The sequence below is a fragment of the Gadus morhua genome, chromosome 6 (genome assembly GCF_902167405.1).
Source record: "Gadus morhua chromosome 6, gadMor3.0, whole genome shotgun sequence".
Taxonomy (NCBI): Eukaryota; Metazoa; Chordata; class Actinopteri; order Gadiformes; family Gadidae; genus Gadus; species Gadus morhua.
The window spans coordinates 25,997,592-26,012,591 of record NC_044053.1 but is presented as its reverse complement, the minus strand read 5'-3'; the positions used below and the strand labels follow the sequence as shown (position 1 = coordinate 26,012,591).

Here is a 15,000-nt window from a genome sequence, read left to right as displayed (position 1 = left end):
CTAGTCTCTTGAGTGTATCTCTGGGTGGTCGTAGCTCACCATTGTTCCAGTGTGGTTGGTTGACGTCCAGAACTAGAGAGAAGAAAATTTAAATTAAGATGAAAGGACAGAAAACCAACACACGCACGCACGCACGCACGCACGCACGCACGCACGCACGCATGCACGCACCATCAAGTCATTGAATGCCAGTCTAGGTCAAGTCCCAAGTCTCCCAAATAGTTATATAAATGACCCACGTATATGTACAATAATATCATTGAAGTAATAAATAATGTCATATATGAACCAGATCAGGTTCAGGGTCAACAGTCAGAGACCCCCCTGGACTTTCTCCTGAGCCACAGGAGCGATCCTTCTCTGCTTCCTCTTCTGTCCCTCCTGTCTGAAGCACACGGCAGGGGCCTCCCAGCTGGGCAGAGAAGCCCCACAAGCTGCTGGAGGAGGCACCGCACCGGCACCCACACCCCAGGGGAGACCAGAGCCCCCCTCACTGGAACCATAACCTCTTTCCCGGGGAGCAAAGGGATCTTGAAGGGTCTGGGAGAACTCATTCCTGGCGCTGGGCTAAGCTTCAAGCCAGCCTCGTCCATTTCCCTGGTCCTCAATAAAGAGGGGAGGTGGCTGAGGGGTTTTGGCCAGAGGTCATGGTGGAGGTTAGAGTAACGGGGCTCACTTGTGACCCAGCCAGCAAAGAGGTCAGGACAGGAAGAGAAAGGTGAGGGTGGTGGCGGCTGTGGAGGCTGAGCTTCTTATTGATTACTACTATCATCCATCAGTATAAGTGATGGACATTGTATAACTAGACAGTGTTAGGTTATTGGTACAGCCTGATCATAAGTGTGTAGGCCCACACGAGTCTGAGTCAAGTTTCATGTCATTCATGTGCTGTTAGTTCAGCTTGAGTCCGTTACCTTCAAGAGCTGACTTCATATCCTGAGCAAACAGGCTCCACAGGACCTCAGCGCTGAGCTTCCCAACATCCAGCTCCTGGGGAAACCTAGGGGTTAGGGTCAGGGGGTTAGGGGTTAAAATATGCACGCACGCCCTTGCCAGTTTGTTTTAAGTAATTATCTTTTCAATTAATTAATAAAATAAAATAATTAATAATACTTAGTGAGCAATAATATATAGTAAATAAGTTAAATGAGTGAATAAATATTATGTATATTATGTTGTTATGTCCAATTATGTCCATCAGGACAAAGCAAAATCACCAATTCATTGGATGGGGGACTGTGACCTCACTGTGACCTCACCGTGACCTAAGCATGACGTTGGACAAACTCACTGGTTTATGATGGGTGTGTAGGAGGTCTTGTCCTCCTCGATGATGGACACGATGAGGGTGATGAGTTTGGGCCAGAAGTCCAGGCTCTGGATGCTGGGTTCCTTCTCTGCAGGCGGGCTCTCCTCCTTCTCCTCCTTCTTCTCCTCGGGACCCTCCCTCTCTTCCTCCTCTCCCTTCTCCGTCTCCTCCATGGCCTTCTTTGTCTCTATTTCAGGCTACAGAAGAGGTTGTTAGAAAGAGAACTGAGTAGATGTTGCTACTGAAAGTGGATATCCAACGTGTTCTGTTGCATGTAGGTGCTTGTATGGTATTGGTGCATTGTATTAGTGTGTGTGTGTGTGTGTGTGTGTGTGTGTGTGTGTGTGTGTGTGTGTGTGTGCGTGCGTGCGTGCGTGCGTGCGTGCGTGCGTGCGTGCGTGCGTGCGTGCGTGCGTGCGTGCGTGCGTGCGTGCGTGCGTGCGTGCGTGCGTGCGTGCGTGCGTGCGTGCGTGCGTGCGTGCGTGCGTGCGTGCGTGCGTGCGTGCGTGCGTGCGTGCGTGCGTGTGTGCGTGCGTGTGTTAGTTGTATGTGTGTGTTGGTGTGTGTGTGTGTATGTGTGTTACTGACCGGTGGGAGTATAGGCTGGAACTGAGAGTTGTAAAGCTGCACACAGTTGTTGAAGATGAAGTCGTAGGTGGAGGTGAGGCAGGCCTTCACACAGTCCCTGACCACCTGAGAGGCCCGCGGGGGCCTGGGAACCTCCAGAACCTGGGGGACCACCAGACATAGAACCACTCTGAACCACAGGAACGTCCATATCAACGAGCATGACTAGATGTAGTAAATGTAATACTACATCCTTCAGTATCATCGATGCACTTTGACGATCGGGTACATAGATGTACATGGGTCTTGTTCAATGTTGGCATCCTAGAGACAGTATCAGGTACATGGGTCTAGTAGTGATCCTAGAGACAGTTTTAGTAGATGGGTCTTATAGTCTTCGTAGAGACAGTACTAGTAGTGTTCTCACCTTCAGCCTGAAGAACGTGATGCTGGTCAGAAGGTCCACCGTTGACTTGAGGTCCTGGAGGCGGGGCTTACTGGTGGAAGGGAAGTTGTTCTGAAACACAAGCACACAAACACAAACACACATACAGAGTATAATACACCTTAACACACAACCGATTTACATTCGCAATGACGTGCTAAGCCTGTACGCTACATTGCAGAGGGAATGCTGCTCACGATACACAACCTGATCTAAGATATTTAACTATATTTTCAATGTCAACCGCATTCAATTCTGCTTACAAGCCAAAATTGTGTCTTGTTTAGCCATCTCCTGGCAGTTGTTGAATGTAGATATTTACATCTGCACATCCTATATGCATATGAGATACTATCAACATATGCGTAGAATCCAGCCCTAAAGGGATTATTTGTGTATGTGATAGTATGTTCTATGTATAGAACCCTTTGCTGTTCCCACAAGTCACTATCTGCGACATAAAATATGTTGCCTGTGTTTGGTAATATGTTTCATGTTGACTTTCCAGAACTGTGGCATTTACACTACCTATCAAACATTGACTTCCAAGGAACCACCAAGGAATGCATCGAAAACGCTCTTCCTGGTACGGCCTTGACAGAGCAGATGCTCTTCTCTGTCTCCTCCTCTTTGGCAAGGAGTTGCCTCGTTTTCTCTGGCTCTACACCTGCTCGTCTTGCATACCTGCCATCCATCTCCGGTCATCGTCCCCCCATCGTTCCTCAGCCACTCATCGCCAGATAGTTGATTCAACCACAGTGGTAGAAAACCAGTCTATGCATAGTGAATGTTGTGTTTCTAAATAAATGTTGTGTTCCATGCTACGTTCTGTTCTTAATGTCTGTGTTCTCCTTGCTCCAGGATCGACAACCCCGTAACCGCCTGCCATCCACCCTGTGTGCTCCTCCACCTGCCTACCTGCCAGTAGCGCTGCCTGCCTGTCATCCATCCTTGCCTGTCCACCTCCTGTTTATTCCCTACTGCTAACATCCTCCCTACAATAAACCTCTGGTTTAATTCAACCTCTGTTGTCTGTGTCTGCGCTTGGGTTCCCCCCCGTTAGATCGTAACACTTCCTGGTGCAACAATTCCGCCGTCGGTGTGTGAATGAATGGTTGTAAGTCGCTTTGTGTAAATGTTTGAGGTATACGGGCTGCAAGGCGGTAAAAACTTCTCCCCACTGGTGTGAGGTGATCAAGGCCTACCAGGATGCCAGGTGTGCCAGGCACACAGAAGTCCCTCCAGAAGGCATATGAAACAAGGAATTTTCGTTTAAATGCAAGCTGCATTTCCCCCCCAGAAATGGGAATATTTTATCATTCGAATGTGTCAGACGTGTATAAAGTCTGAGGATGGTTCAAGGACCACCGGGAGCTGAGCCCGCCAAAGTCAGTGGACCGAGCAAACCAAACATATGCGCATTCTCCCACTATCTTCATCAGAGAAACATGCAATGTCGCTGCGTAGCTAGCCAGTTGATATAGCAACCATCTTGAGACCATCTACTTTCCAGACAGCGCTGACCTGCCGACTGTGGACAGTCACAGCAGAAACTTTTCTTAAGGGCTAGGACCACCTTCCCTGTACACCTTAACCAATATCGTATACTGCTGATAGAGTTTCATAAAGTCTCTCCTGCCATATATTACTGGCACACACAGTATTCATCATATAACCTTATGTTATAGTCATGTACGTTTAGTTGTGTTTGTAGCTGTAGTTCTGGGTATATATAACGAACTTCTCCGTTCTGGAGTGGTTTAAAACACAAACATGGAGAGGTAATGGATGGACAAACTATGCAGATGGAGAGTTTAACGAATTTAATAACTTAGTGATTGGACTTACTCTGTTCATAGATAGGTAAATGAATGGACTTACTTTGTACATAGAGAGGTCGATACGCAGGGAATTGTGGAGCTTGTCGATGATCTTCACAAAACGGTCCTTCTGTTTTAGAGTGACAGAAATAGAGAGACACACACACACACACACACACACACACACACACACACACACACACACACACACACACACACACACACACACACACACACACACACACACACAAAAAAACAGAGAGAGGTGAAAAGGAAGATTATCAGTAGAAAGCCATGACCCCATATTGAACCTCCCAGCCTTAGATCCCAGCCTGATTGTGTTACCAAGACGATTAGAGAAAAGTAATTTAAAAAAAACGCCAAATCAAAGAAATTGACAGCAACCAGGGTGCGAACTACGGTGGGGCCAGGGGGGTCTCAGCCCCCCTTAATGACACATGAGCCCCCCTGAAAACATGATTTGTGAAATCTTGGGGGGGTCTCTAAAATATTGGCAAAATGCTGTTTTTTCCAATGCATTTACTTTTTGTTTTTGTATTGCATAATCATGGATCACGTGTAAAATGTGGCTATTTTTAATGTAAGATTTGCGCAAGAGGGTGGTTCATCATCTTCATAAAGATACCGGCCTGCATGCAATTATTGTCCTCACCATCGAAGCATGGGGGCGCTATGTCTTAAACGTCACGTAAAATCAGACATCGGAGAGCCGCTGGACCCGCGCAATTTCGTATTACATGTTTTGCAGTCGTGTCTAAAAGAAAACAGGGAAACCTACTCACAAATTTCGGATTTACAAAGAAATAGAAGACGAATGACTCTGAGGAGCAGCAAGAAGCGAGTTCTTCGGCAGATGCTAGCTTGGGGACCAGGGGCGATTCTAGGTTCTGACCTTTGGGGGGGCTCCACCCCAGGAAGCCACAGGGGTATATGAAGTATATAAAGTCCTGTCCAAGATTTTTATTTTATTAGTTACTATGCTGTTGTATGTCTAAGCCAAAAGCTGGCAGTGTCAGCTAAATAATGCAATTCTGAATCACTAAAGTGATGAAAGGAAAAAATAAGGTTTGGATGAAGGAATAATCAATGGATGTGAACTGTAATAACAGATTTGAGGTATATTAAATTTCCTTTGCGTAAGTTTCACTCAAAAATGACCATATTTCCCCCTTTTTTTTATTTACACAGTTACTGAAACCAATTGGTACAACATGTACTAGATTAATAATATGAGAAACATACCACTATTTCGGGAGCAATAAACTACGTTGTCTCACTTTCAGGGACCCACAATTTTTTATAAAACTTCTGATGCAAAAAAATCTTGTTCTTATGCAAAAAACAAAGGGTGCTAATTTTCAGTTAAAACAAAATATGTATGGGGTTTCCATCACTGGGGTTTCCAATTAATTAAAAATATTTTTAAACAGTAAACATTGGTCACTGGTCAGCTTCATCAGCTCATTCCCTTTAAAAAAAAATGATATATGTTCATCTTTCAAGCATTGAATAAAGACACCAAGTCCCTCTGTCATGACTTAGTACGATCAAAATTCTTGTAAAACTTCTAAACCTTGGTATTATATTTATTTAAAATAAAATAAGTAACTTAATAAAATAAATAAATAAATAAGACACTAAGTCCCGTCTGCCGCTTGCCCCCCCCACCCGACACCTTTTATAAGCTGAGGGCGTTTTCATGAGTCTCATAGTATTAGAACATGTTGTACTTGTTGATTAGCTCACGTTGTTATGGCAATGAACATGCCCTCAGCTGATAAAATAATGCCAGCGTTTTTTTTCAACTCAAAATTAGCACCCATGTCAACTTATTCTGCTCCTTGCACCTTATCATGCTTATCATGCTACGCAGCATTACAAGCCCCTGCCGACTAAACCATGAAGCAATTCAAGAGGAGGCATAGATAGAATCGCCTTGTGGTCAACTGTCATTTAATAGTCATCTGACAGATTATGTCAAGGTTTTAAAATGATTATTATTATTATTATTAGCTGTTCATGTTATAATACAGCTGGAAATCGTGGATTTTCTGATAAAGACTAGCAAGCCTTTTTGACAGACAAAAAAGCAGAAACTATGTTAAAGGTTGGGTATGGGATTTGCGAAACGCCAGCCGATTTTGAAAATACACAACTCAAATGGTCCTACCCCCTCTCCTACAACGCTGACTCTGACTCCACCCATTCCAAGTACATGGAGTTTTTCGAGCCCTGCCCGTTCCACAGATGATTGACTTGTTTAATTTTCATGTCAGTACTTCTAACTCAGTGGCTGTAAGTGGGTTATGATAAGGATTTCAAGTAATTTTGCAAAAATGGCCAAAAAAGCCCACCAATCAGAGCTTAGAGATTCCTGCAGGAAGGTTGCGCTCGATTTCACTAGCCCATTTGTGCCTGTTCATTAGTGTACAGCATCCATTCTCTCATTGCTTGTGTAAAAAAAAAAGGTAGAATATTAGATTTGAGGACGAAATGATTGGGTGGGCTAAGGCAAGTTTTGGGTGGGCTTGAGTCCACCCAAAAATGGTCTAGTTGCGGCACTGTTGGGGACAACGACACCACCACCGCTGCACTAGAGGGGACTGCTGCCGGTGAAAGCCCGCCGACAGCTCAGAGGCCGCTGATGAAGGTAATGACACTGACAGCAAGACCCGCAAAGGACTGCGTGAAAACAGCCTCTCCTCACTCCTCTTTGTGGATCTTAATGGACCCCCTTTGGAGAGATTCGACCCAGCACCCTTCATCACATCCTGGATTAATTCAGGTCATCGCCTGCCCACATCATGGGCTTCTGGACCAACAGCAAAGGAAGCTGATCCCAGGCCTGTGTGGTCGCTTCTGTTTTAAGGTAAAGGCTAATCTGTATAAATGAATGCTAATCTGGGAGCTACAGAGCTAAAATGCTGTATTATTCTGTGTAGTCATGTGAATATTCCTCATAATTTATATTAATATTTCTATGAAAAATACAGCATTTTTTCTCAATAGCGCCCAGGTCATGTGACCTTATGACTCCAAATCAGTGGTGGATCACACGACTAAACAGGCTGATTAAGACACACCTCTTTCTATTAGCTTTGAATGGTCCTCCCATAATAATAAATAATAAATAAGTCAATATAAATAAGGCAACCAGTCAGAATTGCCTTTTAATACTCATTTTAATTTGAAAACCGGAAGCTGGTCTTCTCTGTGCAGTTACCGTTAAGGTCGCAATATGGGCGTACATTAAATGTAGCGGCTGGCTCAACCGTGGTCAGATTTGATGCGTGTGTGGAGGGTTGGATGTGATATGTGCTTATATGTGCTGACATAAGGCCAGTAGGCATAATCATAGCTTACTATAACCATTTGTGCATTAGGTGTGTGTTCATGTGTCCGTGTGTGTTCTCACCCCAAAGTTGGAGGCGATGAAGCGGTCTTGTGCGGTGGCGTTGGTGGAGGCGGTGGGGTGGGCGAACACGGCGTTGATGTTGGCCAGCAGGGTGCTCATCACAGCCGGAAGGCCTGACAGCATGTACTTAGAGGAGAGGCAGGAGAACTGACTGAAGGAGAGAGACGCAGAGAGAGACACAATGAATTACTATGGTGCAGCGAGACAGACACATTGGAAGGCGTTTGTTTCCGTTGCCTTTTGTGTGTATTGAATTGCTTTGAATGAATCTCAATATCTATATATTGTGTTAGTTTGTTCTCAGTATTTAAGGATTTTTACCACCCCATGCTACCTTAACACCCTGCAACAAATCCAAACGACACACATCACCATGGAATAACCCCATCCTATCTATAACGAACTCTTAGGTCAATGCTTGGTAGAGGTTAGGATTGGGTCAGGGTTCATAGGTCATGGCTTTGTTTGGGGTTGAGTTTGGGTTAAGTTAGGTTTGGGTTGGGGTTATTAGTTCATGGCTTGGTAGAGGTTAGGGTTGGGTGAGTGTTCTTACATCATGGCCTGGTAGAGGTTAGGGTTAGGTTAGGGTTAGGGTTGGGTTAGGGTTCTTACGTCATGGCCTGGTAGATAGACTCGATGCCGTAGCGCATGGCGAACTCATCCACGATGTCCTGCTGCAGCTCGTCGAAGTACACCTTCCAGGCATCGTCCCCGCGGGCGGCCGGGACCTTCACCACGCCGCCGCCCTCCACGTACGTTGAGTACTGGAAAATGCTCTGACGGGGAAATCACTCTCTGGGTCATGAGCATGTCATGGAAGACCAATTCTTGGATGAAAAAAACTATATTGATAAAGGTTACATGTGTGTCTAGGGGGTGTATGTGTGGTAAAGGTTACATGGGGCAGGGACAGGTGTGCTGTGTCTGTGTACGTCATGTAAACAGGTGCACTCACTGTACACACGTTGTGGAGACTGTGCTGTATGTACCTCATGTAAACAAGTGTAATGTAAATGGGTTGTTTAGACTGTGCTGTGTGTACCTCATGTAAACAGGTGTACTGTACATAGGTTGTATAGACTGTGCTGTGTGTACCTCATGTAAACAGGTGTACTGTACAACTGTTGTGTAGACTGTGCTGTATGTACCTCATGTAAACAGGTGTACTGTTCGTGGTACGGAGCCACTGTCTTCTCCCCATCGACCTCCATGCTGATCTGCAGACGGATCGCCCCAGACACGGCTGACCGGTCGGTCCTCTTCTCTGTGGGGAGATAGTAGGGGATGGTGGTTACTACACACTAGGGGTGTCCTCTTCTCTGTGTGGAGATAGAAGGGGATGATAGTTACTACACATTAGGGGCGTCCTGCAAGTAGTTATATAGTTATTGTTCTTTGAGTTATAGGACCCTATCCAGCACCCAGCGCAATTGACTTTCTACACCGACGCATGTATCGTTGCTATTTCGCAACCGGTGCAAAGCTGATTTTCCCCCGCAGCAAACTCGCGCCACTGAACTTGCGCCCTGAGAAGCGTGTCAGCGAAAAGCAGAGGCGTGTTCCAGCGCAAATGATACATGGTGCTATCTTACAGATCGATAAAGCAGTTGCGCAACTGACCGAAAAATACCTGGTCTAAGTGCACTAGCGGATAGCGCAGTATGTGTTGCTATTTTGACGTACCGTGGCAGGTCGGAACTGCAACGTAAGCTTACACACCAGTAGGCTATTCACAATACACAATAATATGGCCTAATTCACACATGGAATAGCGAATTATTCTACAACTTCCGAAATACTAAGTCGTCATGTAAATTGCAACAAAGAAACACCCTAAACCTAACCCTTTGGTGATTTTCCATCATTCGAATACCTTTGTGCTGTATTAAAAGGCTCCCCCAGAGTTCTCCTATTAATTATTTACAGGCAACCCACATACTCTGCAAAAAAAAGTCGATGACTTCACAGAATTATTGTCTAGCATCTCCACAGACTTTGACTGTCTAGTTATAACTGGTGACTTCAATTTCCATACTGATGATTTGAATGATAAGTGTTCAAAAAAACTTTCTCAACATGTGACAGAGGCTACTCATTGTAAGGGGCACACTCTAGACCTGGTTATCACAAAGGGCCTCAATGTTTCTGATCTCTCTGTGACTGATCCTTCCGTGTCTGACCACTTTCGTTTTCTTTAATCTATATTTTATTCCCGACATACAGACAAAATCAAATACTGTCAAAAAACGGTATATCAATGAAGAAACTAAGGTACTTTTTAAAAAGGACATCTCCTTGCTACCACCTCTCAACCCGTGTTCTGCTGATGATCTTGGAGAAAACTTTAATTTGAAAATTTTGAAAGTCATAGATGTCATTGCACCTTATAAGGTTAAAACGATTTCTGGAAAGCAAAAGGCACCCTGGAGAAAAGCTGCTTCTGTAACAGCACAGAAAAAAGAATGCAGGAAGGTTGAACGCATAGGCATAAAACAAAACTTCATATTCACCATGATATCTATAAAGAGAGCCTCCGTGCCTACAATTTAGACAAAAGTGCTAGAGGAACCTTTTTCTCCAATATCATTAAAACCAATACTAATAATGCAAAAACCCTATTTGCAACTGTTGACAGACTGACCAACCCCCCAACACAAATTCCACCTGATCTCCATTCTACACAGAAATGCAATGCGTTTGCAGTTTTTTAAACTGATAAAATTTAAGGCATCAGACGCGCCATCAATATCTCCACTTCAAACAAAAATGTAGGACTACCACCCTGTTCAGGCAAAAGCAATGTGGCAGGGATGGCATGCTTTAAAGTTATAGACTCTAAAACTCTTGTGGAAATTGTGACACAACTAAAGCCATCCACCTGTTGCCTTGATATTTTACCTACCAACCTCTTTAAGAATGTTTTTGACTGCCTAGCAATAGACATATTGCAGATAGTTAACAACTCTCTCCAGTCAGGCAACTTCCCGAAAGCCTTGATAACTGCAGTTATTAAACCCCTTTTAAAAAAGCGGAGCCTAGATAGCTCTATTATTAACAACTACAGACCAATATCAAATCTACCCTTCTTAAGTAAAATCATTGAAAAGTTGTCCTCCAGCAACTTAATCACTTCCTGGCATCAACTGGTTGCTATGACACCTTCCAATCAGGATTTTGACCCCTGCACAGCACTGAGCGCGCCCTTATTAAAGTTGTAAACGACATCCGTCTTAACACAGACTCTTGCAAAACCTCAATACTAATGCTACTAGACCTCAGGGCTGCATTCAACACTGTAGACCATACAATACTTTTGGACAGGCTAGAAAACTGGGTGGGGCTTTCAGGCACAGTCTTAAATTGGTTCAGGTCCTACCTACAAAATAGGAACTACTTTGTTTCCATTGGCGACTTTGTATCAGAATCAACCAACGTGACATGTGGAGTCCCACAAGGTTTGATCTTACGACCCTCCTTATTCAACAATCTTCATGCTCAGACTAGGGAAATCATGCAAAATAACAATATTGACCATCATTGCTATGCTGATGACACGCAAATCTATGTATCGCTATCACCAAATGACGATCGGCCAATAGATCTGCTGTGCCAGTGCATTGAGCAAGTGAAAGACTGGATGTGCCGGAATTTCCTTCAACTAAATGAGGACAAAACAGAGATAATAGTATGTGGTGCTAAAACGTTACGTGTTTAGGCTTAAAGTAACCCAACACCTCACTCTCTGTCCCTGAAAACCTCAATCAAAGCCAGAAATCTAGGGGTTATCATGGATTCTGATTTACATTTCGACATCATATAAGTTACCAAATCTGCATATTATCATCTTAAAAATGTAGCAAGACTTAAGAGGGCTCATGTCCACCGAAGACTTACAAAAACTTGTACATGCCTTTATCACTAGTAAGCTTGATTACTGCAATGGTCTCCTTACAGGTCTCCCAAAACAAACTCTAAGGAAGCTTCAGCTTGTTCAGAATGCTGCTGCTAGAGTTCTAACAAAGACCAAAAAATTTGAACATATTACACCAATTCTTAAATCGTTACATTGGCTTCCTGTAGGTCAGAGAATTGATTTTAAAATCATGTTGCTAACCTATAAATCCCTACATGGTTTATGCCCAAAATATTTAACTGATATGCTTCCACTACATAAGCCTTCAAGAACACTGAGATCTTCTGAGACCAATCTGTTAATTATCCCCAGAGTAAACACGAAACAGGGGAAAGCAGGATTTAGTTACTATGCAACAAATAGCTGGAATAAACTCCCTGAGGATTTAAGATTTGCCCCAACTCTGAGCACCATTAAAACAAGATTGAAGACGTTTATGTTTGCTTTAGCTTTCTGCTAATCTTAAATACATTGCACTTTCTAAAAAGCTTTTTTTAACTTTGCCTTTATTTTCTATTTTATTACTAAAATGCCTTTTTAACTTTCCCTTTATTTTCTATTTTTACCAGAAGGACACATGATCTGATACCAGAGAGAAAGGATAAGGGTTGAGACCCAAGTTCTGTCTTGGTTGGAGTCCTAGAATCTGGGTTGGAGTCCCAGAGAAAGGACCAAGTTCCTTTAGGTCGGGTTGGAGTCCCAGAGAAAGACCAGAGTTCTGTCTTGGTTAGAGTCCCGACGTCTGACTGGTGTTGGAGTCCCAGAATAAGGCCTTTGGTTCGTGGTTAGAGTCCCGATGTGTGTCTGGGTTAGAGTCCTAGAATCTAGGTTAGAGTCCTATAAGGAGTCCGGGTTGGAGTCCCAGAGGAAGTACCAAGTACCTTTATGTCGGGTTGGAGTCCTGACGTGGGTACCAGAGAGACTTGATCTGATCTTAAATACATTGCCCTTTTTATTTTACTCAGAGTTCTGTCTGGGTTAGAGTCCCGACGTCTGTCTGGGTTGGAGTCCCAGAATAAAGCCTTGGTTCGTGGATAGAGTTCCGACGTGTGCCTGGGTTAGAGTCTTAGAATAGAGTCCTAGCCTAGAATAGAAATTGATTAGAATCCGGGTTGGAGTCCCAGAGAAAGTACCAAGTTCCTTTAGGTCGGGTTGGAGTTCTGACGTGGGTACCAAATTCCTTTAGGTCGGGTTGGAGTCCCGACGTGGGTACCAGAGAGACTGTTGATCTGATCTTAAATACATTGCACTTTCTATTTTACTCATTTCTTTGCATATGTTTTTTTTTACTTATCTATTATTTTATTTTATTGTATGTTTATATGATAAGCACTTTGAGTCTGCCTTGTGTATGAAAAGTGCTATATAAATAAGGTTGCCTTGCCTTGCCTTGCCTAACCCTTAACATGGAAATGAAATGTCCTGTGGCCGCAACTGTGGGTCTATTTAATGATATGCGGCAGTACATTAACACACATCGTTTCTTACCAGCATTGTATACATTATCGTTATCGACTTGTGTTCCTAATATGCATGTGTTCCCCCTTTAATATACATTGCAAGGGACAGTATTATGCGTTACGTGTTTAGTTTGCGTGTGCTTAAACAGATGGAGGCACACGTGCGCATGAAAATCTCACTTCATGAGTTCCCCTAGCCTGCCTATCGTCCCCCAGTGGCTTAAACTTGCATTCGGTGTAAAACGAGCACTAGGTATCCTGCTCGCCTTTGAAAAAATGGAAGCTCAGGCGCGCTGATTTGCAATGTGGCCCCATATGACGTCATAAGGGGCCAAGTTACCTCCCCTTTCTCTGCCTTGCCCGCCCAGAGAATTGGTGTGTTGTACACTTCTTTGTTATTTGGATAACCGTTCTGCTGTTGGTGTTATGGCGCGTAACACGTCGGTTCTTTGACGTTTGTGGTATTTCCACAACAAGACTGTAGTTTGGGATATCTGAGCCATGGTTGAGAAGGAATTGGGGGATTGTTGCCAGGGGGATGCCAGCGGCGGGCAGCGGGAAGCAGGCAGCAGGCAGCATGCAGCGGCAGCCAGCAGAGGGCATCCGGCAGACGGCAGCCAGCAGCGGGCAGCGTCTGCTTCAGATTTATGTGGAAGTGGAAGAACCAGCGACATCGGAGAACCCGACGCAGTCGTTTTTGTCATACATAATACCGTCTGGAGGCACACACAGCTTTTGGCCGTGATAATATGTATTACATGATATAGATATCTATGTATTATACTATATTATTTAGATATAAAGCACCAGGACTGTAACGCAAGTGTTTTACTCTTCTTTGTTATTTGGTTAATTTGGCGACCGCCCCCCCTCGTGGCTCAATGTTTGAAAAAGCGCGCTAAAGTGCCCTTCAAGAGTGTCGAAAACGAGAGGAAATGCCTTATTGGCTGCCCTTTTCACGTGCAAAACATGATTAGGTGCCCTCTAGGGTGCTCCTTCATACAATAAATTATGATGATGTGCCCTCTAGAACAAGAAAATTCAATGACGTGCCTTAATGAGTGCCCTTATAGTCCCCTTCTGCCCGTCTGGTGCCCTTTTAGTGCCCCCTTTAGTACCCTGATAGTACCCTTCTGCCCGTCTGGTCCTTCTAGTGCCCTAATAGTCCCCTTCTGCCCGTCTGGTGCCCTTCTAGTACCCTGATAGTGCCCTTCCGCCCGTCTGGTCCTTCTAGTGCCCTTCCAGTGCCTTTCTAGTGCCCTTCTAGTACCCTGATAGTGCCCTTCTGCCCGTCTGGTCCTTCTAGTGCCCTTCCAGTGCCCTTCCAGTGCCCTTCTAGTACCCTGATAGTGCCCTTCTGCCCGTCTGGTCCTTCTAGTGCCCTTCCAGTGCCCTTCCAGTGCCCTTCTAGTGCCCTTCTAGTGCCCTGATAGTGCCCTTCTGCTCGTCTGGTCCTTATAGTGCCCTTCTAGTGCTCTTCTGCCCGTCTGGTGCCCTTCTAGTGCCCTTCTGCCCGTCTGGTGTCCCCATGGTTGAAAAAGTGTGCTAAAGTGCCCTCTATGGTGGTGAAAATGAGAGAAAGTGCCTTATTGGCTGCCCTTTACACGTGAACAAAAATTATTGTGTGCCCTAGGTTGCCCCTGATGAGGATGATGTGCCCTGTGGAGCAAGAATATGGCAAACCGAAAAAAACACATTGTGGTTAGCTATTGAGGTGCAGACGTTCCTCTCTTTGGTAGCTGACGAACGGGGAATGCGAGGCGTTGCTTTCATGTGGCGGCGCCATGACAAACAGGTACATCGAGTGGTACTTAAATCTCGACTGGATAACGAAGCAAAAAGCGGATTAAGAGTATGTCAGTACCCATAGTGGAAAAGCGCAAATAGATGCCAAGTTAGAAAAACTTCATATTTTCAGTTTGCATAATCCGTTTAAAATGTATATACATTTTTTGAGCGTTCAAGATCATTCAAGTGTAGGTCATTTCATGCAAGAGAGACGATAATGGTCAGCTATCACGTCAACATGAAGGAAAACGTCCTTAAATTT

At 44.4% G+C, this 15,000-nt stretch overlaps 1 protein-coding gene and 1 long non-coding RNA gene across 5 annotated transcripts in view; one reads left to right on the top strand and one right to left on the bottom strand.

The window, feature by feature from the left end:
- The window catches only part of LOC115545882 (protein unc-13 homolog B), a 57,688-nt gene that overhangs the window by 17,285 nt on the left and 25,403 nt on the right, over positions 1-15,000 (bottom strand). For all 4 annotated transcript variants that reach the window (XM_030359359.1, XM_030359360.1, XM_030359362.1 and 1 more), the window contains 9 exons: positions 8,726-8,841; positions 8,190-8,353; positions 7,578-7,728; positions 4,203-4,271; positions 2,304-2,393; positions 1,898-2,038; positions 1,292-1,506; positions 915-1,000; positions 40-72 (listed from right to left, as the gene is read on the bottom strand). In XM_030359359.1, coding sequence (XP_030215219.1) covers positions 40-72; positions 915-1,000; positions 1,292-1,506; positions 1,898-2,038; positions 2,304-2,393; positions 4,203-4,271; positions 7,578-7,728; positions 8,190-8,353; positions 8,726-8,841 — 1,065 coding nt within the window. The remainder of the gene's footprint in view (positions 1-39; positions 73-914; positions 1,001-1,291; positions 1,507-1,897; positions 2,039-2,303; positions 2,394-4,202; positions 4,272-7,577; positions 7,729-8,189; positions 8,354-8,725; positions 8,842-15,000) is intronic.
- Positions 6,593-15,000, top strand: part of LOC115545884 (uncharacterized) — a 9,643-nt gene continuing 1,235 nt past the window's right edge. The window contains exons 1-2 of the long non-coding RNA XR_003977152.1: positions 6,593-7,031; positions 7,585-8,827. This is a non-coding gene — a long non-coding RNA (uncharacterized LOC115545884). The remainder of the gene's footprint in view (positions 7,032-7,584; positions 8,828-15,000) is intronic.